General features: G+C 39.5%; 3 protein-coding genes and 1 pseudogene across 3 annotated transcripts; 3 read left to right on the top strand and 1 right to left on the bottom strand.

Moving 5' to 3' along the window:
* Positions 1 to 4558: 4558 nt before the first annotated feature.
* On the bottom strand, positions 4559 to 5656 carry LOC117730275 (putative UDP-GlcNAc:betaGal beta-1,3-N-acetylglucosaminyltransferase LOC100288842). Its single transcript, XM_034531876.1, is given in 1 exon segment — positions 4559 to 5656. A coding segment is annotated over 1 exon segment (1098 nt).
* A 702-nt stretch (positions 5657 to 6358) lies between these two features.
* On the top strand, positions 6359 to 9995 carry psmd5 (proteasome 26S subunit, non-ATPase 5). Its single transcript, XM_034534042.1, has 10 exons — positions 6359 to 6564; positions 6989 to 7133; positions 7240 to 7353; positions 7430 to 7558; positions 7808 to 7917; positions 8069 to 8211; positions 8292 to 8483; positions 8570 to 8679; positions 8796 to 8936; positions 9099 to 9995. The coding sequence occupies exons 1-10, from the start codon at positions 6392 to 6394 to the stop codon at positions 9354 to 9356; spliced, it is 1515 nt and encodes a 504-aa protein (XP_034389933.1). The 5' UTR covers positions 6359 to 6391; the 3' UTR covers positions 9357 to 9995.
* Positions 9996 to 12617: 2622 nt separating this feature from the next.
* LOC117734699 (solute carrier family 22 member 7-like) lies at positions 12618 to 16598 on the top strand. Its single transcript, XM_034538948.1, has 10 exons — positions 12618 to 13024; positions 13497 to 13600; positions 13954 to 14108; positions 14246 to 14414; positions 14502 to 14625; positions 14722 to 14831; positions 15511 to 15725; positions 15811 to 15919; positions 16037 to 16243; positions 16519 to 16598. Exons 1-10 carry the CDS (start codon positions 12644 to 12646, stop codon positions 16550 to 16552), a joined length of 1608 nt encoding a protein of 535 aa, XP_034394839.1. The 5' UTR covers positions 12618 to 12643; the 3' UTR covers positions 16553 to 16598.
* Positions 16599 to 19623: 3025 nt separating this feature from the next.
* Positions 19624 to 23262, top strand: LOC117734391 (annotated as a pseudogene).
* Positions 23263 to 23818: the final 556 nt, after the last annotated feature.

Raw genomic sequence — 23818 nt, 5'->3', positions numbered from 1 at the left:
CAAACACATCCAACTGAATCAATAAGCTCATTTTGGTGAGCCAAAAACTGAAGGCAAAATAAATATGCCCAAAGTCTTACCAGAATGTATGAAAACAATGTAATCAATAGCACTAAAAGCAAAGTCTTTAACTAAGTCTAAAGGCATGACAGCATCCTGTACTTGATGCAAAGTCACAAAACGCAAGTGTCGGAGATTACAAGGTGATGATTTGCTATTATTAGATCCTTAGAAAAAGTTGTGTGTAACAAGTAGAGGTTTCTCCTGAAGGAGGTGCTAGAGGAAACACAAAAATCCAAAGTGTTCTTTCCCATGGAGCATGCAGGTCTCAAAGTTTAATATCTGCCTAGTGTAAGATTATGAGTTGACACTTTGGCCTGAGAGTGGCTCTTTACAGAAAAGCACATGTAATGTCAAAAATAATGTTTGACATTTCACGTCAATCTGCCACTTTAGATTTCAATAATATGTTTGTACAAGAGCCTCATAGTAGCACTAGAGGTCAAGTAAAGGTCAACATGAAGATGTATCCACTGTGGACCAATACATTTCCATAAATGTCACATCAATTGGATGAATAGTTTTCTGGAACAAAGCATTAGGGAAGTGGTGAGACAGCGGACTCAGTTATTTACATGATTTCACACACGTCCACCTGTTCAAATGAGTCAATGTCTTTGGTTTACACACTTAGAGAAGCACTAAGTGCACTGACAGAAAGTCTTGACCGTTTTAATTGCAGGATATGATTTGTACTCAAATGAAAGCTTCATATGAATGTATTAATCATGCACTGTTTTTTGTTGGAATAAAACAATTAATTTAACAATATAAGAGTACAACATTGTGTAATTGTTTCATGAAGCCAATCATTGACAATCACAAATTAAGACATTTGAATTTCAATGTTAAACAGATTTAGTTTACAACCAATTTACGAGAAGGCATACTTTAATACAGTTGTTTCTAGATTAGATATTGGCGTAATTTACTGGCCCTCCTATCATGCGCTTGTACACTCTAAAAACAGATGTTATACATATACAAAGGAAAAAAGGATATTGTAGCTGTTGCTCAACTGCATCAGGAGTGACTAAACATCATGCATGACCAAAAGCAACAGTCGAAAATACATTTTAAAAACACAGTTCTATGCGTCATTGCACACATACAGTTCATGCACACATTTTTCCTTTTCAGCATATGGCATGGCTTTGTAACTGGATTGATGGTTGTTTAAGACTCGGGTAAATTGCATTAGCCAAAACTTTTCTTTCATCTATACTGTTATCAAGAGGCCGTACGTCACATGCAGCTCCAGGATTATTAAAAGTCACGGACTCTTGGACACTTTGTCTTCTGCCAAAGCTTCTCTTCACACTTGGTTCCACTTCGTTTTAACACTCAACCATCATCAAGCCTCACTTTGGTGCTAAAGGAGTTTCTGTTTCCTAGTATGGCAGTAACCTCAGCATGTTGACTGATTGCCATGGAAACGGGGAGTCAGCATCCTTGACTAACGACTGAACTCTTGGTCTGGGGGATGACCCCTGCGAGGATTGAGCTTTAGCAGATTAGATGTTTCCACACAATTAGACTGCCTCACTTCAACCGCTAATGAGAAACATGCAGCTGTTAAGCAGCCACAAAAACCTTTTTAGTACTCGCATCAGGGGTCTTACAACAGAACAACAATCAACTGAATATACAGGTTAGACCAGTATTCACCGACATAGATGTTGCAATCAGTAAGTACACAAAAACTGACTAAATTATATTGAAACCATGATAACATTGGTGCAGCAGTGATTAGAGAGCTGTATCTTACTGTTAAATAGTTTCCCGTACAGCAGAGAGCCATAGAATCGCAATGAAAAGAATAAAGCAGAACCGATATGACAATAAATTTAAGCTGGTCCTCTATTACTACACATTTGTGTCAATCAAAGTCAAAAGCAGGCAGACTATGAGATAATGTCATTAACTTAAATTATCAACAGTAGGTTTAATGAAAGAGAAGTATATGGCTTATGGTACAAGAAAGCCGCTATCAAAAGATGGAAGGTGGATCATGGAATTATTTGTGAAACATCCTCCATTACTCACAGTAATCATCCCTGAAGCAGCTGTAAAAGACCAAACGTTTGTCCAAAAAACCAAAAGCCTCATCAGTCGACGTCCAGCATTGTAGACTTCACATCCTGCTGGTTTCAGTGCATGTCCGTAGAATCGAGAATCTGAGCACTTGTTGTGGAGTACAGATGTTCAGGTTCAGGTCCTGCCACCTCGCTCATTCATGTATGCTACCGTATTTAAAGAGAGAGAAGAAAAGGTATTCCTGCCCCCAACCCTCTTCAGTCACAGGTCAGTTAGCATCGTTCTGCTGCAGAACGTCCACATCATGAACTTGTCTCAGAAAAGATTATTTTTAGATTTCTTAATTTTTACAGCGATTTGAAATGTGCCTTTAGCTTGTTATCAGTGCAGGTGTTACTACTACTTTTGGTGGTTAACTACTGAAAGAAATAAAGATAAATTAACAAACTGCCATATGTAAAATGAACACAGACATACTGCATGTTGCTCTTCAACCACTACAGTTACATGTTGCATTAATGAGCATTTGCCCAAAGCAGTCAATTAGGTTATGAAAAAGGGCTGCACATTAAAAAGCTGCAGTACAGAAAATAGATGAGGTAAGGCTGTTGTTCTTTGACAGGATGCCCGTACATGGAACTAAATCTGAGTTTGAAAACGTGATTTGCAGAAGTAATATGGGAATGGAGAAACTACTCTACAGCTGCAGTGCAGACACTGATAGTCACATTCAGCCATTATTTCCGGTCAGATTTAAATTGATAGTCCACTTATGTAATTATTTAATAGTTGTTTTGTTTTTCTTTCAGCAAAGTACTATATCAGGATATATCAATGGTTTGTTTATTTCCTTCATGGTTAATGCGTCCATGCATTTGTTTTTAATGACCTCATAAATATAAAAGTGTGTTTCTGAGTGGCTGCATTGTTTTTCAAGTGCTTGTATTTGTGTATCAAAGCATTATGCACATTCAATTGTACTCTCATTGTACAGTGTACATTGTTGCCCTTGCTCTGGGCACATTGTAAACTAACATGAAGTGTTTCTTTTGTTTAGTTAAAAACAAAAATGTATGTTAAATTAGGGCTGCCAAAATTTATTGTGTCGTTAATATTTGTTCTATGTAATGCCAGAACATTGTGGGAAATGCTGATGATAATTTTAGAAATCAAGCATTCAAAATAGAAGTGAAGTAGTTAAGCAATAAGTAATGAGAGACAATGTTTAGAATGATTTTACCACAGCTAAGACTGAACGCACAGCTTGCTATCTAGTAGGTCTGCTATTATTGAGCGATGGTCATTTCTGTCATAAGACTCAAACATAATAAAATTTCTCTGTGGCAGTCAAAGTTGACATCCATCAAGCTGATAACACAGGGTGACTGAGTTTCACAATCTATTGACATGAAGCATCCAGAAGGCCTCTAACTGCATTCAGCAATGTTACACTGCCATTCTAACTTGATAATAGTAAACATCTTTTCAACTGAGCCAAAATACAAGACCAGTCACATGGCAATTACCTCTCTTGATTCTTATGGCTGGCTGAGTTTTGGCTGGCTGTGGTGACAGATCATGGTATATACCAGCTTGAGGTAGATAGTTTCGAGGTTACTTCACATTAAAGCCATGCAGAGATGAAAGATATTGGGATCTAAGAGCACTGGAAGACTATATCATTTTATTTGCCAAGTTGGAAAATTCACCTAAAAATGACCAAATTGTTTCATGACTCTTGTGCGTCACTTGTTATTTTAAAGTGAATTCTGATTTGTCATTAAACATTTAGAATGTAATGAATTATTGCAAATACTGAATTGGAGAAAAGAAATACGTAAGAAATAATTATAAACAGCCAACGAGGCACCATAAAAAATAAAAGCACATGCATTACTAATTACAAAAAGTCTGCTACGTTCCATCCAGGTGTCCTAGTGTGACAGTAGACAAGGCATATTCAACTTACTTTAGTTTCATTTCACATTCTTTGGTAATGTCCATCACCTCTGCATTGGCTCTCTTTGACAATGGCAATGTCATACTCTTAGAATAAAACAACATCTGGATTTTATTTACTTTAAAAAAGAATCTGATGCAAAATCCACTCAAAGAGAGAAAGAAAGAAAAAAAACGTATGCTTCCTCAACTGTCCTTCCTGTCCAATTAAAAGTCATATTTGTCCAGCTCTATTACTGATATATTAGGGTTCCAGGTTGAATGTTTCCTTTACTTATTATAGGGCTCTTAGCCACAGTATAAATAATTTAATACGGATGTATCTATCAACAATACTGCAAGCATTGCCACACAAGTTTCACAAAGACAACAAAATAATTTGCACTCATTCATTTTTTCTTTCAACCCCACTTCCTGTCACTTCTCTGTTAGTCTCTTTCCCTCACAAGCACACACATTAACTAATCACACACACTCTAATCAATTAACTGTGCAATTCAGCTTAGCCCTTGGAGTTGAAAAAGGACAGTTTATCAAGGTACGTGAGAGTCTTGCAGATCAAGAGGCCAGAGTAGGTCTGTAACAGTGAGCATGTTCCGCCCTTCTGCCCCAGGTCTGACCACACTCTTTCTAGTTCATGGCTGTCCATCACTGCTGAGCTGAACAGATGGCGGTAACAGCAGGCGTTGTAGCGGATATGTTTCTCTCCTGAGAACCTGGAGCTGTGGGTTGGTGCTACACCAGCCTTCTGAGCACAAAGGCCCACAAAAACATCAGCTGGCACAGGTGCACGGACTGCTGCGGACGCCACATATACTTTTCGGACCACATCCTGAGATAGAACGTAGGCCGTCCCATCACAGTATTCAGGCAGGTACTTATCAGGGTAGAGCGCTGGGGGCAGGTAGCCAAGACTGGTGGGGTCCCGGTCAGGGGAGTCTCTCTGGATCACCCTACCTAAATAAAAGTCCTCAGGATGCCTGTGCAGACCCAGTAGGTACCCTCCGATGGCAGGAAGGTTCACAAACACAGAGTCCTTGGTCAGCAGAACAAAGCGTGCCACGGGACAGAAGGCGATCACCCAGCGGAGTGCCAACACTGTCCTTTCTGTTGGGCCACGGAGGGACGAGTCAGCCACAGCATGACCCTGGACCATGTCCCCATGGCGGTCAGACTCTATCATGAGGGCCTTTTGTGCAGCAAAAGTCTCAGTTGATCCGAGGAAGAACAGTATCCGCACTGGGAAGCCTTGGACGAGTGTTTGGTTGGCCCATGTCTTCCTGACTGCATCTCTTTGGGTGATATTAGCTGTGGAGCTGAAGACCAGAGTGAGGAGGAAGAGGTCAGAGTTTCTGCAGGCATTAGGGTTAGTCATTGGGTAGTCCTGGGAAATGTTCTCCCTGGCGTTGCTCAGATCTAGTTTCCTTGCTCTCTCCCTTACATCAACAACAATGCCATCAGTGTAGACCCCAGGCGTGGGCTGTAGGAGATACTCCTCGACAAAGTCTGCCCCAAACAACAGGGCATGGAAGAGGAGGACGTTGAAGAGGAGGAAACACCACTGGTGGGTTCGGAGCTTGCACAGAGAGCACTAGAGCATGAGAAAGATAAAGACAAAGTATTAATCACCATAAAAGTAGCCAATAGCATTATAATTTACAAGCAGCAAATATGTAATACTGCACCTGCATGACACCTGCCCTCACAGCCTTGTTGTTTCGTGTTTGCTATTAGCCGTCTGTGACCAGAAGACCTCTTGCTGTTGTCGGTTCAACAACAATATAGCTGACCGACAGGGTTTCCACTTTCATGAAACTCTAGCAGCATGCAACCCTGCACCCTTACCCCAAGGCCACATGCTTCATCAAGTTTCCTTACAACATTACTGATACAGAGAAGAAACAGTTTGATCATACTGCAAGGACATCAAGGACCCCAAACCATGTTTTAAGTGTGTAAGAAAGTGTGTTAAATTGTCATTTATGGTGAAAAAAAACAAACGTTGTCCCTTTCTGCAGATGAATGTGAAAAAAAACACATCTAGAGTAAAATGCTGCACTTACAAGAGCCAGCTCAAACATACTGTACACTTTTCTAGTTTATTAATTGAAAGAAATGTATTTTGCAGTAGTGTACCCTATTCAAGTTAAGGCTGAAGCCAGGTCATGCTCAAGTTCGGAATTAAGTTATATAGCTCTTAAGTGCTAAATATGTCAAGCAATTCACAAGTGCAGCCTCCCACTCGGCCCAGCAGGTGGCGGTAATGCGCGATAACGTCGCATGTCAACCGTTTAAACTACGAAGAAGAGAACGAGTTCCCTAAACATTGAAAGTCATGGCGGCTTCCATTGAGAGTTTACTGGCAGAAATCGCCGGTATTGAAGATCCAATTGACGAGTTACAGAGTTTAAAAACCGCTTTGTTATCGATACCTCTCAGCGCGTTGAGAGACTCAGTGAGCGGACAACGTTTCAATGTGATATTCTCTTTGTTGCTCTCAAATGAAAGGTTGGTTTGACACAGTGCATCTGTTCACTGTTTAGCAAACTGCTGGGTGTTGACTGCTGAGTCACTCTCCTGGCAGTATTCATTAGTAATGGCATTAACAGTTACTTGAACACTAAGTTGATATAACTACCGATAACGTAGGTTGTAGAGTTAACGTGAGCTGGCAAAGGTTGCATTTCTACATGTGCTAGTTGTTTGCAAGCTAACTGGCTACACTGCTACTAATACAGTGCAGATGTGGGCAGAGACTCATGTTCCGTCTCTTGTATTATGGGAATGAAAATCATATTACGGACTTTATCTGTCACTCAAAATAAATTGTTGCCCTTTTTACGCACAGTTACCAAAATATATTTTTGGAACAGTGGAGACGCAGAGAGGAAAAACGGCTGCAAAACGTTACTAATATGAGCTGTGTTCACAGGGAGCAGGTCGAGCTGTGTGTGGAAATCCTTGAACGCATCCTATTGGCCCTGAGCCCTGTGTCCCTGGCCCAGAACTATAGAGTGGAGCTGCAGGGGGGTCTGACCCATCCCAATGAAACGGTTAAGATACTGGCCGTGACACAGGTAGGCTGCTTACACACACACACAACACACACCCCACACACACGCACACGCACTTATTTGTGTTTAAACCATTGACTGTGCCAAATGTTTATGTTTTCTTTGTCAGATTTGTAGAATGGTTGGGCACCCAGAGGCTGCCACTGAAATCCTCAACAACCATGACATTCTTGGCGCGGTGATCAACTGCATCGGAGAGGAGAACATGGCCGTGGCGAAGCAGGTGATTACGCACTGAAATATCCTGCATAACATTGAAATGAATCTACAGTGGGTGCAGTCATGGTTTTGTTTCTTAGGCCATCAAGTCCCTATCCAAACTGAGTCACTCCAAGCCTGGGTTAGACATGTTGTTCCACAGCGACCTGCTGAAAGTTATGAAGGATGTGATGGCCACGAGTGACATAGTCAGATACAGAATATACGAGGTACGTTCAACCGTGTGTCACTTTGGGTTTCTTTGTGGCTGATGATGCAAAAGTTGCACTTTTTTGTGAGATACACAGTTGCTGTCGTTTTAAATTGTGGAAAAGATGACTAATGATGACAACAAATTGTGCGAGAATGTGAGCCCTTGGATTCCGTTATATAAAAGTTTGTCTGCAATGCGTAGTAATATCCACATAAAACAGCTCTCGTATTGATTCCCTAATAAATACTTGTCTTGCTGTATGCAGCTGGTGGTGGAAATCTCGTCTGTATCTCCCATTTCCCTCGGTTACTGTGCCAACAGCAGCTTCATTTCTCAACTGATTGGAGAACTGACAGGAGATGATCCATTGATCAGGTAAGAAGATTAATTATATAAATAATAACTTAGACATTCTGAGGAAATTAAAATGTAGTTAAAGCAAATTAAGGGATGCTATATTGTTATGCAAGTGTGTCTCCACTCTTCTATCACTATGTTAATGTGTATCTGTTGTCTGATTCTCCAGAGCCACAGCCATTGAGATGGTGACCACTTTAGCCCACAGCCAGCATGGCCGGCAGTATTTGGCCCAGCAGGGTATAATGGACAAGCTTTCCAACATGATTAGGGGAGCAGAGACTGACCCCTTCTCCTCCCTCTACCTTCCTGGTGGGTCTCTTTTAGAAAATACAGGAATAATATGTTTAGGTGGCAATTCAGTTCTACACTTTGAATAATACTCCTTTTAGGTTTGGTGAAGTTCTTTGGAAACCTAGCCCTGATGGACAGCCCACAGCAGGTTTGTGAAACCTACCCAGCCTTCCAGAACAAGGTGTTTGAGATGGCCCTCGACCCGGCCCCTGCAATGATTGGTGTGGCTCTGGACACTTTAGGACTACTCGGATCTACTGTGGAGGGCAAGCAGGTCCTTCAAAAATCAGGTTAGCTTGTTATCTTTGTAATTTGTCCAAAGTTCTCCCAGCTTTTGTTGAAATGAAAGTCATCATTTTTCTCTGTGTGTCCTCAGGAGAAAAGTTCAAGGCTGTGTTGACAAGAATGAGCAAGCTTGCCAGCTTTGGAGCCACAGAGCTCCGAGTGCGCAGCTTGGATGCGATATCACAACTTCTCACACTACAGGTGTGTGTTTGTGCACACATAAGGAACATTCATTGCTATAACTTTTTTATTGTCTTAAAAAGCCATCTTCATTAAAAAAGTTGATCACTTTATGAATGTTTAATGTTGTACCGTAGCCAGAGGAGCAGACAGACGACCTCTTGGCCCTCACCGAGTCCTGGTTCCATCTTTTGTCTAACCAGCCCATGGACATGATCCGCAACATCAGCACTCAGCCATTCCCAGAGCTGCACTGTGGGGCTCTGCGGATATTCACCGTGAGTGCTATTTCCAACTACTTTCATTTTCTTTTCATGTCCTGTGAAAATAATAAACAAACTGTAGATATTTTTTGTATGATTTATATAAAAGCATGGTACCATCAACATTGCTCTAGTAATATTTGGATTTTCATCAGTGGGTATCTGTGTGTTTTCTAGGCCATTGCCACTCAGCTGTGGGGTCAGAAGTTAATGATCAGCACTCCCAGTTTCATGGAGTTCGTTTTGGATCGTTCATTGGGTCGGACAAAGGATGCCAAAGATGCTAAGTTTGAGCTGGTGGGGTCACTTGTTGGTTCATCAACAGCAGCAGAGATACTGGGCAGCCAGTATTACATTCGTCTGAAGACTTATCTCAGAGAGGGACCTTACTATGTTACAGCTGTGGCCACAGTTGGCACAGAAGGCGCAGACTGATTCGAATAAACTCCGATAAACTTCATGGGTCTAGTTGCTTAAGTAATGGTTAGGTGCCAGAATATTCTAGCTGTGGGTTAACAATTATCTGATAAATACATAAAGTGGTACACAGTTCAGTGAGGTTTTCCACTGAAATTGACCAAAATGCTTACGAATGTTCAACAGTATACAACTCGACTGCATCAAGAAACATTAAGTCCTAAAAGGTGATTTTAACTGACAAAATTACTTGTTTAGCCTTAATGTGTCCTTTTATTTAGGTTATCTGCACACATGAACATATTTATCAGGCTTGAGTAGATCAGTGATTGCAAATGCACTTATCCTCCTGGACACCAGTGTGCATCACACTATCTCCACATATGACAATAAGTCGGCAAGGTTCATATGATATGTTAACACATGTTTAGTAACTGAGTCTTTACTAATTACTTAAGCTCTAACTAAAGAGGCTCACAAGATGTACAAATGTTGCATCAAATGTTTACCATCCAGGCTCTTCTACAAATTCACATCATATACTACTCTCCAAATCCTTCAGACATTTTTTTGTGTAAAAAATATTTTTATTTACCAAATGGAATGATTTTTTGTATTAAAAGGGGATGGAGTGTGAAAATAAATGAATTGGTTTCAGTCGTATCGTTTTCAAACGTTATTTCAACACGTGAGGTGATTTTTATTTAGATGTATTCATGCCATATACTGTGTCTAAAGTTAGCGATACGGAGATCCATTAGATATAGATAGTGTTTGGGTCTGACTGAGTTTGAGATTCAACTGTTATTCATCACCTCTTGTGACCGAAAGAACGAGGTCGCGGATACAAGCGGCCAAAATGAGTTTCCTCCGTAGGGTGGCCGGACTCAGCCTTATAGAGAGGGTAAGGAGCTTGGACATCAGGAGGGAACTTGGAGTTGAGCTGGATGGATTCATCACCTCCACTAGAGAGCAGCAGTTCAGCTCTGCTCACATTCATTTAGGCGTTAGACAAAGTTGCAAAAATCCAGCTTGAGATTAGGCATAGTGGAAGAAATGCTCACCTTAACTTAAGAAAAGTGATTTACCCCAAATTCTAAGGTACAGAAGTCTTACAATACAAAGTGCCACTTTGGACTCAATTAAAACCGCTGTATTTTTCTTTTAAATGACAGAGCGTTCAGTAAGTATTTAGTAAACTTCCTTTTTTTCTCCTTTTTTTTGACATTGCAGCTAGAAATTAATTAAATCTTGGTTTCTCAGAGGCTGAGAGTCCTTAAGGTGTTTTTTGCTGGTAACTCCGTGTTGTGGAGTGTTGATGGCTGTCCCATGTTTCACACAGGATCTCTAGGGCTCAGCAAGAGTGACCCTCTCCCCAAAATTGCTTAGTTTGGCCGGCCCGCCAGCACCAGGAAGAGTCCTGGATGTTCCAAATTTCTACCATGCAAGTTATATCTTAGGAACCTTCAAAGCAACATGCTTTTTGTGAAGCCTTTCCCAGATCTGTACCTCAACACATCATGTCTGAGCTCTGCAGGACATTCCTTTGACCTCATGGCTTCATGTAGGTCTGATAAGAACTGTCCACTGTGAGATCTTTTATATACAGGTGGCCTTTCCAATCAGGGGAATTCTTCACAGGTGGGCTCCAATAAAGATGTAGCAACATCTCAAATATGATCAAGAGAAATGAGAGGCACCCAAGCTCAATTTCAGGATTTCTTTTCAATAAATACATTTTATTTAATTAATTTTAGTAACAATGTATTTTGTCTGAACAGCTGCAGCAGCATATACAAAGTGTTTTACTGCTGATTGTGTTGCTGCTGTTATCAGTAATAAAGCCGGTGTACAGCTGCTACAATATCTTAAATTGAGTATTTACATTTTCTACTTTCTACTTCTCTTCCAGAAATCCACTATTTATTTGATTCATTTAGTTACTACTTACTTTGCAGACACTTAGTATAATACAAAAATATAGTCAACAAATAAATGATGAGAAATTCTTATGTTAAAATAACACTTCATTGATCACTGGGAGTAAATTCACAAGCTACTTCACCCAGGATATAAAGTAACTAGAACTAGCCCCACCGTAAACTGCAATATAAAAGTGATGTACAGTTTTAGTCCAATAATATAATGTTTTTTCTAAAATAAACCATTCTGCAAATTAAGTATGTTTACATTTGACACTAAGCATACTTTGTTTAATTTCTGAACGGCAACATTTTTTTTAGGCTATTCTAATCTAATCTTGTGTTTTTGTTTCCAAGTTCCTGGAACAAAGCAATATTATGATTTTAAATTCTGCAATTTTGATTACATATAATAATTACATAAATTTGACTAGATAGATACTTTACTTTATTCATCCCCAGGGGGAAATTTGGTATATGAATAATAATTCTATAATATTGAATATAAATATAAATCCATCCATCCATCCATCCATCCATTTTCAATACCGCTTATCCTCATTAGGGTCGCGGGGGTGCTGGAGCCTATCCCAGCTGACATAGGGCGAAGGCAGGGGACACCCTGGACAGGCCGCCAGTCCATCGAGGGCAATATAAATATAAAATTCAATATTATTTCTATAATCTGCTGACAACCCAGCCGCCTAGTGGGGATAATCTCAGCAACAGAGACTGACTCAAACCTAAACACCCATCACCTTAAACTCTTTAACAACTTCTTATCACCGAGTGAATCATATCACCTTTCCCACTTCTCCTTTATACTTGCCCCAGTTTGCATCATCAAATAAACAGTAAAATAATTAATAACATATCCGGTCTTTTTTCGTGACATTTTATTTTCAGGGGCTGCACTGTGGTGTAGCTCTGTCTGTCTACAGGTTCCCCGTATGTTAGCGTGGGTTTTCTCTGGGTTCTCTGGCGTCCTCCCACACAAACACAAGCAGAAGGTTAATTGGTGACTCTAAATTGCTCCTATAGGTGTCCCATAGCTGTAAATGTGTACGTGCACCTTCGCCAAATGTCAGCTGATTAGTTCCAAGATCTTATTTTCAGTTCTTCTTCTGCCACTTTAGTGTACTGGAAGTCATTCGGCTTTTCTTCCTTCTCACATATTATGATTTTCATCACCGCCGTTCAATGTTATGTCCAGAGAGAGAAACATTTTTTTTTTTACATCTTGAGTGATTTGCTCCAACACAGCCGAGCAAAAATAATGATTTACGTGTTGCGAGTAAATGTATCGTGTTAAGTGTCTGCCACCTTCCCTCACCTTACTGTCGGAACATTTAGCTTCCTGTCGAGTGAAAGCACAGTAGCACGATGAAATTTGACCGCATACTTTCAGAAATTGACGGATTTGGAAAATTCCAAATCAAGCTAGTCTTGATCCAGATCCTCTCTCGTGTTTGTCTGCCATGTCACTTCCTGCTGAATAACTTCATGGCAGCTGTTCCCTCTCACCACTGCAACCTCACTGCTCTGGATGATGGAGGCATCTTTGGGAATTTAACTCAGGAACAGAAACTGGCTGTTGGTGTTCCAGCAGAGCATAATGGGACTCTGAGCTCCTGTGAGATGTTTTCAAAGCCCCAGTATCAACATCTGTCAGGCTTGAACAGCAGTGAGGATGCAGCTACTGTTCAGTGTCAGAACGGATGGGTGTACGACAATAGCACATATAAATCTACTTTGGCAACAGAGGTAAGTGTCTTCAATAAACAGTATTCTTTCATGTTGTGTATGTTTTGATCAATAATATGGCCCCCATATTTCTTGTAATTAAATGTTTGGCAGCATCCTTTGGGGTTTCATTTTTTAAAATAAAATTCAAAAAGGAGGACAAATATATTGTGCAAGTTCAACTTCCACGATAGACAACCACAAAATTACTTTCACATTGTTCATGTGCGTCTTTGGACCGATTTTTGTGTCCAAGATCACATCCCAACCGTGCAAGACAAGTCACAACATTTAAAATATGTGTATGAATAAAGGTTTGAGTTTGAAGATGGATGTGGTTTGAGCAAGGGCACCAGAAATAACAGGGTAGGAAGTGAGGAAGGGGCCATTGGCCCCTCCATTCTACACCCCTGGCCCAATTTGGCATCGCAGCTGGTGTGATCCAATCGCAAGGTGGTCTCCAGATTGAATGCTTTCAATGCTTTCTTCGCAGTGGGATCTTGTGTGCAGCAGAAAATGGATGAACAAGGCGACAGCCACTGCTTTCTTAATTGGTGTTATGTGTGGAGCCCCCTTATTTGGGTATTTCAGTGACAGGTAAGATTGTTAAAGAAAAGACTAAAACATCACTGTATATTGTGGCTGTGGATAAACTTTCCAAAGTCTGAAAAATAAACCCTGGTGATATAATCAGGGGTATCTCAGCGTGCATAAGTTGTGTGTGTGTGTATAAGACAATAATGATAAGAAGACAAAGAAGAAGAAAATGTCAAAAATGTAATGTATGCTTGACTTTATACAAATAAATGAGAAACTAAAGTAGTGCAATTTAAGACAAAGTGGAGAACCATCTGCAAATGATGTCCTGTCTCATGAGTTGAGAATAAGATTCATCTTATCTCTATCTCATAGTTTTAAACACAATTTTAACATTTTCTTTCCATGACCAGGTATGGCCGGCGGCCGCTGCTGTTGGTGTCGTATTTGTCGACCTTGGCGTTTGCAGTCCTGAGTGCATTCTCCCCATTGTATATGATATTTGTCACCATGAGGTTTTTTACAGGAATGTCACTCGCAGGAATAAGTATCATCTCTATTACTCTAAGTAAGTAGGCTTCAAAAAACAACACGATAAGGAAAATAGAATATGTTTGGTCTTTGCTCACATTTGGTTTTAGTTGTAAGAAATTAAACTTGAAAACATTTCGATCTGACTTTTCATCTGTGCTGACATTCCTCCAGATGTTGAATGGTTTGGCATTGAAAGCAGGACCTTTTCTGGTATAATCACAAGTCTGGATTGGTCACTTGGAAGCCTGCTTCTGGTTGGAATTTCATACAATGTAAATCATTGGAGGATGCTCATTGTGGCAGCGACCTCACCATTGATACTGTCACTCCTTACTTGGAGGTATTTATGTTTCATATTGGACATTTTGCAGCATAAAAAGCTGAATCCAATCAGAAGACACTGAACTCACCACGCTTGTTGCTTCAGGTGGCTTCCAGAGTCTGCGAGATGGCTCCTAGCAAATGGGAAGGAAGACGCTGCTCATCAGTACTTAATGCAATGTGCCGAGATGAACAACAGAACTAAGTATATGAACACCATCACACAACAGGTGCAGTTTAACGTTGGTTAGCTGACAATCTCACAGTGATGGAAGACTACGGTCAAGTGCAGAAATGTTGTGAATTAACATTTTGCTTTCTAATAGGAATTACTGGAATATGCACATGGTGAAACTGGAGATAAGAAGCACACCATTGTGGATCTTTTCAAGACCCCAAAAATTAGGAACATTTCTATATGCTTAGGAATAGTTTGGTAAGTGGCAATTTCATGAGATGGGTTAAATCTTTTAATAGTAATACTTTTTGGAAATATGCTTGTTTGCTGTCTTTCTGAAGGTCAGTTGAGAAGATCGATACAAATGTCATGTTTGTGCATTAAGTACAGAGCTGGGGCCAGGAGGCAATTAGCTTAGAGTAGCATACAGACTGGAAGAAGGAGAATCATCTATCCTGGCTAAATATGTCTACAAGCACCCTTTCACCACCACCTTAAACCACAACTCTTACATTTCTGGTTGTGAATGGATGACACAAACCAGATAAAACATTTTAGCAAGCTTTAGACGTGCTGGTATGTGGATTTTTAACATGAGGCAGAGCCATGCTAGATGTGTCCGCTTGTTTCCAGCATTTATGCCAAGTTTTGCTATTTATAGCCAGGCTATAGCGCTGTAGTTGAATGGTATCAATCATCGCATATAACCCTCACAGAGAGTTTCCCAAAATGTTGAACTATTTGTTAACAGTCTGAGGACATTAATCAAATGCTAGTAAATGTTAAATACCAAAATATTATAATGCAAAGTAATTGCAAGTCTAACTACTGCTGTCTGTTTGCAATAAACTGAAATCAGCCATGTTTATTTACGACAGTCAAAGTCAAAATGATCACATCAGGACAGAAAGTTTCAATACTTTGTTCCATTTTCTAGGTCTGGAGTTGCATTTACATATTATGGGATATCTCTGAATATCACCGGGTTTGGACTAAACCCATACCTCACTCAAGTCATATTTGCATCCATGGAAATTCCAATGAAGATCATTGTGTATTTCTTCCTGAAGAAATTTGGTAGAAGGCCTGGTGAGGCGGCAAGCCTGCTTTTAACTGGACTCTTTCTCTTCATCAACATATTTGTTGCAAAAGGTTGTTTTTAGTTCAATCTCAATTTAAAAAAATTGCCACCATTGGAGAATGTTCTTGATTAAAATATCTAAGCATCTTCCCTCAGATAGGTGGGCCTTTCGTACTATTGTGGGAGTCCTTGGAAAATCCATGTCAGAAGCCTCATTCACCATCATCTTCCTCTACACAACTGAACTCTTTCCTACAGTTGTACGGTTAGTTAACAACAACCTTTTTGAGCCTTTTTTTCACCACAGACAAGGATCTCCTTCTGCTGTGACCACATGTTACAACGTTATGTTTATTTGAACCTCGATGCTTTGATTTTTCAGAGAGAATGGTTTAGGCTACACTTCGTTTCTGGCACGGCTGGCCATGTCCATCTCTCCACTGATCATGCTATTGGAGGACACATGGCATCTCCTCCCTGCAGTCATTTATTGTACAGTGGCAGTCGTAGCCGGTTTAGTGGCTTGTCTCCTGCCTGAAACATTAAACGCCCAACTGCCAGACAGCATTGATGATATTGAGAAAACAAGGTAATAAGGAGAGGAAGATTACATGCATTTCAATATTCAAGCTGCTGTAAATGATTTACCACCTCACTGAACTTTCTAAAGAATAATACAATCACCCCCATGAAGACAAGGGGGTTATGGGTAATTCTAGTACATTTACAGTTTACACATCTTTGACAATCCATTGACAGGTTTGAATGATTTGCAGGTGTCACCAAGTCTTGTCCATGTCCTTTCTTGAACTCAAATGAGTTAATGATATAATGAGTATGAATTAAGTTCCATCTATATTGCAGGAGACAATCCACGAGGAACAAGGAGGTTGAATAAAAATCACATTCATTGATATTGACAGTGATACTCAGCCTGTTATGCAATGTATTAAATCTGAATAATATTGTGAAAATCCCAATAAACACTTCAGGTTTTAACATATCCAAAGGTGTACTGCATCAATGATTTTATGCACAGACGGAAGTTAAACAATATAGAAGAAGCCAGGAGAAGAAAAAAGAAGCATCACGAGTCAATAAGGACACCAGGACAATATCTGAGGCCAGGTTCTAACAACCTGTGCTGAGCAGCTTTGTAGCATTCTTCATTTTATTTTTATTCTGTCTTTTATGCAACAGTTAGTCGCTAATTAACAGTTAGTCCCTAAGTTATAGACACATTCAACAAGACTAAAACCCCTGCAACAATGCTTCCAGGTCTTCGGGTTGTCGCTTTAAAGTGCCAGTTAGGAGGACCAAGAGATACTGTCAGGTTTTCTTTGTCCCTGCTTTATTCACATTTTAAATGACGTTGATTACACTAAATAAGGTAAGCAGAAGAAGTTTTAGACAGAAAAATTACTTCAACATATTTTTCAGAGATTTTCAAACTTGACCCGCAACATAACAGGAGGGTTAATGAAATGTAATAAAGGGACGACTCATTTCACCACATACTGAGGTTCCTGCTTTTAGTCTTAACACAATCGCAAACTTTGCTTCACACTCAGACAGATTCAATATAATGGTTCAGTGACGTAAAATATTAACCACATTTTTCTGGGTTAGAGAAATGCCAAAGGTTTTTTCAGATTACTTATTTTAGAACCTCCTGCTGAACCACCAAATAAACATCATCCTGTTGTTTGTTGTTGTTGTCCATCAGAGTCCAATTAAACCAAAACCTGACACAAGTTCTCTGCTTTAAGACTAAGTGGTACCGAAGGATATAAGTTTGGATCTAAAAGGTAATCGACAACCTAAACAAATATTAAATTTCATGGCAATTCATCAGGTCGAGATATTTTTCCTCCTGATAATGTGCAGGGATTCAAACTGATTTTCATCCACAACCACACATTTATGGCCTTAATAAGGCAATAATGCCCGTTGGCAGTATTATATCATTTCAATCGTGAGAGACGAGTAAGATGTAAGAAGAAAACATCATTATTAACACAATAGTTTATTATAAACAGATGGTGTGTGATAATAAAGTCTTGACAGAGTATTTGGCGCTTGGATTCTACAGGGAGATTTGTAATTGAGGGACGTCTGCTCTGAGCAGCACATGTGACAGCGACATAAACTACTATTGGAAGAGACCAGCTGATCAGAGCACCTGAGATCCTGATTGACAGCCCAGAGCAACGAGAGCAAAGAAATGAGCATGCGTGAGAAAAGTGGGTGATAGACGTATGAGAGGCTTGTTGTTAGAATTCATTCATTCAAGTTTATTTGTTCGAGAGGGACAATGTACATTGAATTTAAATTAAAATGTCAATGCACCCAATTACAGCCGCGAGGCTGATTTCCATTGTCTATCCCCTTGCCAGAATGAGTGTCCTAGAGGAAAAGGTCATGCCAAAGTGCAGTAGTAATAAACTACAATCAATTATAGTCTATAGCTGCCAATACACAACAGTTCGGTAATAAAAAGTTAACAATAGATAAAAAAGAATCGCATTTATATATTATATATATATATATATAATATATATATATATATATATATATAATATATAAAAGAAACAAGAGGAAAAAAATCACAGTGTATTGAAGACATTTCACATTCATCATATTGCACACAGATAAGTTGCACATAAGGGCATTAATTAATGAATGCCAGTACAAACTACCGACTCCTGAGATGTTCATCTTTGAAATCTTGAAAACTTGTTTAATCTGTTCAGTTCACTGTACATACAGTATATGATCACTCAACCTGAGAACAACAGATGACAACTTGAACACAGCTGTTCATGCATGGAAACAGTGTGATGATTCACTGACTCACGGCAAGATTGTGTATTATTGCAGTTCGGTTCATTTCACAATGCACTGTACATTAACTTATTTTGTAATGTACCACAAAGTACAGTTGCTATGGCTAACCATAGATACCTTGATCACTGATGTAGAGCAGCGGTTTAACTTTTGCTCTGTTGCAGATACCGGCCAGTCTGTCAGTCTGAAATATTTTCTGGGGTATAAGTGAACATTTTAGAATTTGGCTTTTTCGTGTTACGACATCAACTTGAGTCTCACAGGATTTGGTGTGAACATTTATCTCACACAGTTCAGCTATACCGTGATTGAACTTCCAGCAAAATCATTTATCTTTTTCAATTTGAACGTAAGTGACTAAAGGTTATATCAGGCTGGAACACTTGTTCTGACTGGACTGTGTATATTCTGCAACATGTTTGTCCCTCAAGGTAAATGATCAATGCTGACACTGATATAGTGCAACAATAGATGATAACAACTGTAGAAAAACCTATACCTTGGATTATGAATAAGAAATGTGCATTTTAGATTTAGAGTGAAAATAGGTAAAAACGGTCACTGGGAGACTGAGGCCAAAGTCATCAATAGTAAAAACATAACATAATGGCTTTAATTGTATTAAGAGGTTGGGTTAAAAAAAAAAATTTAAGCTTCTTTTCTGCCTGAGACACAAAATCTTTGCACACAAGGTAATGCGCCTTACTGTACCACTGATTCATGGCTACTTTTTGTTTTGCAATGGAATAAAGATGTTATATTTCTTAACCCTCCTGTTAAGTTTGTTTCTTAGGTACAGCAATGATGATGATGTTCCTGGGTCAATGTGACCCGGTGCATGTTGAATCATCCAAAGGTTGTCAGAAACCCAAAAATCCTAATAAATATAGTTTGTACCTCATCACCAACACCATTACTAACAATCAGTTTTTAGTGGAATGGAGTTATTTAACCCTCCATAGATCATAGTTCCCGCAGGAAAAAAAAAGTTTCCATATAATGGATCAGTGAGGTAAAATATTAACCACTTTTAGAGAAATGCCAAAGGTTGCCAAGTCAATTTGACTGTGTGAATGGATGGCGATATGAGGATTTCTGTCTTCTCTCAGTCTCAAAGGATTTTACACAGAGTGAGGCCACAATGAAGTTTGAGAACATTCTAGCTGACATTAATGGATTTGGAAGATTTCAGATCATGATCATTGCGATCAGTTTCATTGGCCGCTTCACAATGCCCTGTCACTTCCTGCTAAACAACTTTATAGCGGCTGTTCCTTCTCACCACTGCGACATCAGCTCTCTGGATGACGGAGGTTTTTTAAGGAATTTATCCCAGGCCGAAAGGCTTACTGTAAGTATTCCAGTCAAGGAGGATGGGAGTCTGAACTCCTGTCAGATGTTTGCAGAGCCTCAATATCATCTGCTGCAGAATGCCTCCAACATGACTGATCTACGCACAGTGCCGTGCCAGAATGGATGGGTGTACGATAACACCACCTTCAAGTCTACTCTGACCTCTCAGGTGACCTTCACTTTTTGTCACTTCAGATCAGACAAAATAAAAATGTACTTGTTCACCATCATGACCACATTTTAAGTCACTCATATCATCACGTCTCTTTATTTATTTGTTTGTATAAGTGGGACCTGGTATGTGATAGAAGAGGGAAAAACAAAGCAACCGCTACCATCTTCTTTGTTGGAGTGATGTTTGGAGCCGTAACCTTTGGAAGTCTGAGTGACAGGTATCGCAGTTTGGCTCCTTGACATTCATCTTATTACTTTGAATATCAAGTGTGTATTCAACCAATCGGTACAATTATAATTTGGAACCTGTCTGACTTTCCGTAGGTTTGGCCGAAGGATCATGCTGCTGGTATCGTATGTGTCGGGAATGCTCATGGCTGTTGCAAGTGCTTTTTCTACATCCTACGTGATGTTTGTAGTGCTGAGGTTTTTCACTGGGTTTTGCATTACCGGCATCGTCATCGTCTCAACAGTCCTTAGTAATAATATATTTAAATTACTCTTTCACACGTTTTCTATATCATGTTTATTTCGCCTTAGAGGCCTATAGGCTAGCAAAAGTAGGTTTCCATGAATATTGATCCCTGCAATGTGATTAGGTGTTTGTTTTTTGCAGGTGTGGAGTGGGTGGACATCGAGCACAGGAAACTGGTGGGAGTCATCGACAGCTTATCCTGGACATTTGGGAACGCAGTTTTTTCAGCTATTGCATATTTTGTGACTGATTGGCGGTGGCTAATTGTTAGTGTCACCTCACCTCTAATCTTGGCCATTATCACCTGGAGGTAGGACTGAATAGCTCAGATCTTTTAGTCAAACAGAAGTCCTCTACCATGAGTCCTGGAGACATAGAGTGTTGGGGTGCCCAACATTTGCCCAGACAGTGTTTCAACTATCAAGGACACATCTTCCAAACGTTTACCGCCGGTTTAAAATCAAAGATCAAGGTTGAGTGCAAATTCAAGTGCAGTTACCATCCAACAGCCAACTAGGATGTAACAGTTTACATGTGAATGTAAATAATCCAAATATTACACAATATAAATTATTATAATCTTATAACCTGGTATCCCTTACCCCTATTTTCTGCCTTGCTCAAGATTTTTTTTATCCAGGTCCCAATAGGATTGGATAACAGAGGAGATCAATTACATTGTTCCTATATTATTAACTGCAATGTTCAGTGTACAAACTATTCCTCTTTTTTCTATATGTTACTTTTGTGCTGAATTTTTTTAATGTAAACATACAATGAAACAATACAATACATGTTAGTTTTTAACAATAGGTGGATGCCAGAGTCTGCGAGGTGGCTCATTGCCAATGGAAAGCTGGAGCAAGCTCAGATGTATTTGAAAAAATGTGCCAAGATGAACGGAACGGCGGAGCTAATAGACACACTTAAAATGGAGGTGGGCGTATTTCAGATGACGGTTAATTATAGAGAACAAACAAAAGCAACATGGTCTTGGGCCTGTAATCTTACAATTAGTTAAGAGTTTTCTAATACACTATTATAGATGTTAATCCTCTACATTTTGACCAGACGGTTTAAAGAATCATGCTGCTTTGCATTCTTTCAGACACTATCGACTATTGTTGTGACTGAGAAGAGAGATCGGCCTTATTCGTACTTCGATCTGATACGAACACCCAACATGAGGAAACTGGCACTGCGTACTGGGACAGTGTGGTCTGTATACCCAATGCCATTGTGCTCAATGATTTCAGGTTGTAAACGTCTTGTGTTTTGGTCAAAAAGAGTCCGTTTTACATTTAAACTATCCAGGGAATTGTTCTGATTGTACCAACATAAACTAGCACTTTGGTTTTCCACTCCTCTCTTCCATTAGGTTTGCGTGGCAACTGCATTTTATGGCATCAGTTTCAACATCACAGGCTTTGGGCTCAATATCTACCTCACTCAGTTTACCTATGCTTTATATCGAGCTCCCATGCCAAAGCATTAGTTTACTACTTACTGGATAAGATAGGCAGGCGGAGCACTGAGGTGGGAACTCTGCTGATGGCTGCCGTCTGTCCTTGGAATCAACATTTTAATACCTCAAGGTAAGCATTCTTGAAGTCAGGAGACTCGTCAGGGCCTACATTTTAGGTTTATATTTTTTAATGTAACTGTTTTAATCAATAGCGATAGTCATTTTACACAATAATATATATGGAATTTATGGACTTGCAACCACAAAAAGACGTGACTGATATCTTAATATCTGTTTCAGGTATGTCTACTGTCAGGACAGTCGTGGCAGTCATTGGAAAAGGGTTTTCTTCAGCATCCTTTGCAACTATTGTGCTCTACAGTTCTGAGCTTTACCCCCACTGTAATAAGGTAACTATATCAACACTGTAGGACATTGATATGACATGAATTGCTTTTTTTTTTCTACCTAAACTTAATAAAAGCATAATTTAGAGCCCTAAAGTTAGTGTCCTCTGTGTTGTTGTAGGCAAAATGGGATGGGTTACAACTCCTTCATGGCTCGACTTGGTGTAGCTGTGGCTCCTTTGATTCTCTTACTGGACGAGGTGTGGAAGGACCTGCCCCAGGTGTTCATGTGCTCTGCAGCTATACTGGGGGGAATAGTGGCAAGAACACTTTCAGAGACACGCAACCGGTGCCTGCCAGAGACCATAGAGGATATTGAACAGCAGTGATAGTGTCAGAGCATATTCAGTCAAGAGATGTTCTATATACGTCTTCATTTTCTGTAGAAGTAGAATGTCCTTATTTTTCTTTAATATTGCTTGGTTCAAAGTATATTTGGGAAGGTCTGGGCTCTTTTAACACTTATGAGTTGTAGTAATATTGACAGGAAATAAAAAATGACATACGGTGGTAGTTTCCATCCTTTTTTGGCTCATGCCCATTTATAACAATGTTATGCCCTACAAGTTACTTACTGAGCAGTGAAGGAGGATGTTCCCTTGTCAGATTGTTTCATTTGAAAAGTTTTTCCCTGAACTAATGTCAAACTCTCCAGTGTTTTGAAAATGCAAGATGAAAAAGTAAACACTTTTGTCTCATTCTCCTAAGCCTTCCATTTTAATCTTGTGATCCCTCTGCGCTTGGCATTTTCATTATTATATTGGTACAGTGCATCATAAACTGATATCCACATTAGATAATACAACAATGTTTTTTGTTGAACTGTAATAAGTGGCTAAGAACTTTCAAAAAGCACATATACATGTATGAAAGGAGACATATGCTCATTTCCAGGGTTCATGATTCTATTTTGGGTTTCTACTCGAAAATTTTTACATCCTTAATGTTGCTTAACAAGTTTATTTTTTCTCATGCGGCATGTCTGAATATGCCTCCGTCTGAAATGCTCGGTTCTAGCACATTCAATGGAATTGTTTTGCTTGGGCATGTTTACTTCCTGTCAGCTGTTAATCATATACACTGCAACAGGAAATAAACTGGAACACATTAAGACTGTTTACGAGTAATACTGTGAAATTATTATATAGTTGTGACAGAAATCCTGACGGCTCATTTAAAGGCAGTTTCTGAATACGGGCTGATTCTATATCTCTGTGGTTTCAAGGTTTCAATACTTTCACAGTATCTATACAGCACTTAAGCCTAGTAGATATGAGACCTTTAAGATATTAAACATACTGAAATTGTAGTATTGTTTAACAGTGGTGATACTAACCTGTGGTTTGAATGATCATAAAAAACAGTCTGAAAAATTGTTTACATTTTTATGTCATGCACATTTTAACTACCAAATTAGTATCCCAACAAAATACTCCACTAGGG

The sequence above is a fragment of the Cyclopterus lumpus genome, chromosome 1 (genome assembly GCF_009769545.1).
Source record: "Cyclopterus lumpus isolate fCycLum1 chromosome 1, fCycLum1.pri, whole genome shotgun sequence".
NCBI lineage: Eukaryota > Metazoa > Chordata > Actinopteri > Perciformes > Cyclopteridae > Cyclopterus > Cyclopterus lumpus.
The sequence above is the reverse complement of the archived record's forward strand: the minus strand, read 5'-3'. Positions and strand labels throughout refer to the sequence as shown.

What these genes read in the sequence shown, in the direction of transcription:
- psmd5 (XM_034534042.1), top strand. Translation starts at nt 6,392, where the DNA reads ATGGCGGCTTCCATTGAGAGTTTACTGGCAGAAATCGCCGGTATTGAA. An exon ending in TTGTTGCTCTCAAATGAAAG is followed by an intron (nt 6,565 to 6,988) that starts GTTGGTTTGACA and finishes CTGTGTTCACAG; the next exon opens with GGAGCAGGTCGAGCTGTGTG. An exon ending in GGGCTCTGCGGATATTCACC is followed by an intron (nt 8,937 to 9,098) that starts GTGAGTGCTATT and finishes TGTGTTTTCTAG; the next exon opens with GCCATTGCCACTCAGCTGTG.
- LOC117734699 (XM_034538948.1), top strand. Translation starts at nt 12,644, where the DNA reads ATGAAATTTGACCGCATACTTTCAGAAATTGACGGATTTGGAAAATTC. An exon ending in TATCATCTCTATTACTCTAA is followed by an intron (nt 14,109 to 14,245) that starts GTAAGTAGGCTT and finishes ACATTCCTCCAG; the next exon opens with ATGTTGAATGGTTTGGCATT. An exon ending in TGAACACCATCACACAACAG is followed by an intron (nt 14,626 to 14,721) that starts GTGCAGTTTAAC and finishes GCTTTCTAATAG; the next exon opens with GAATTACTGGAATATGCACA.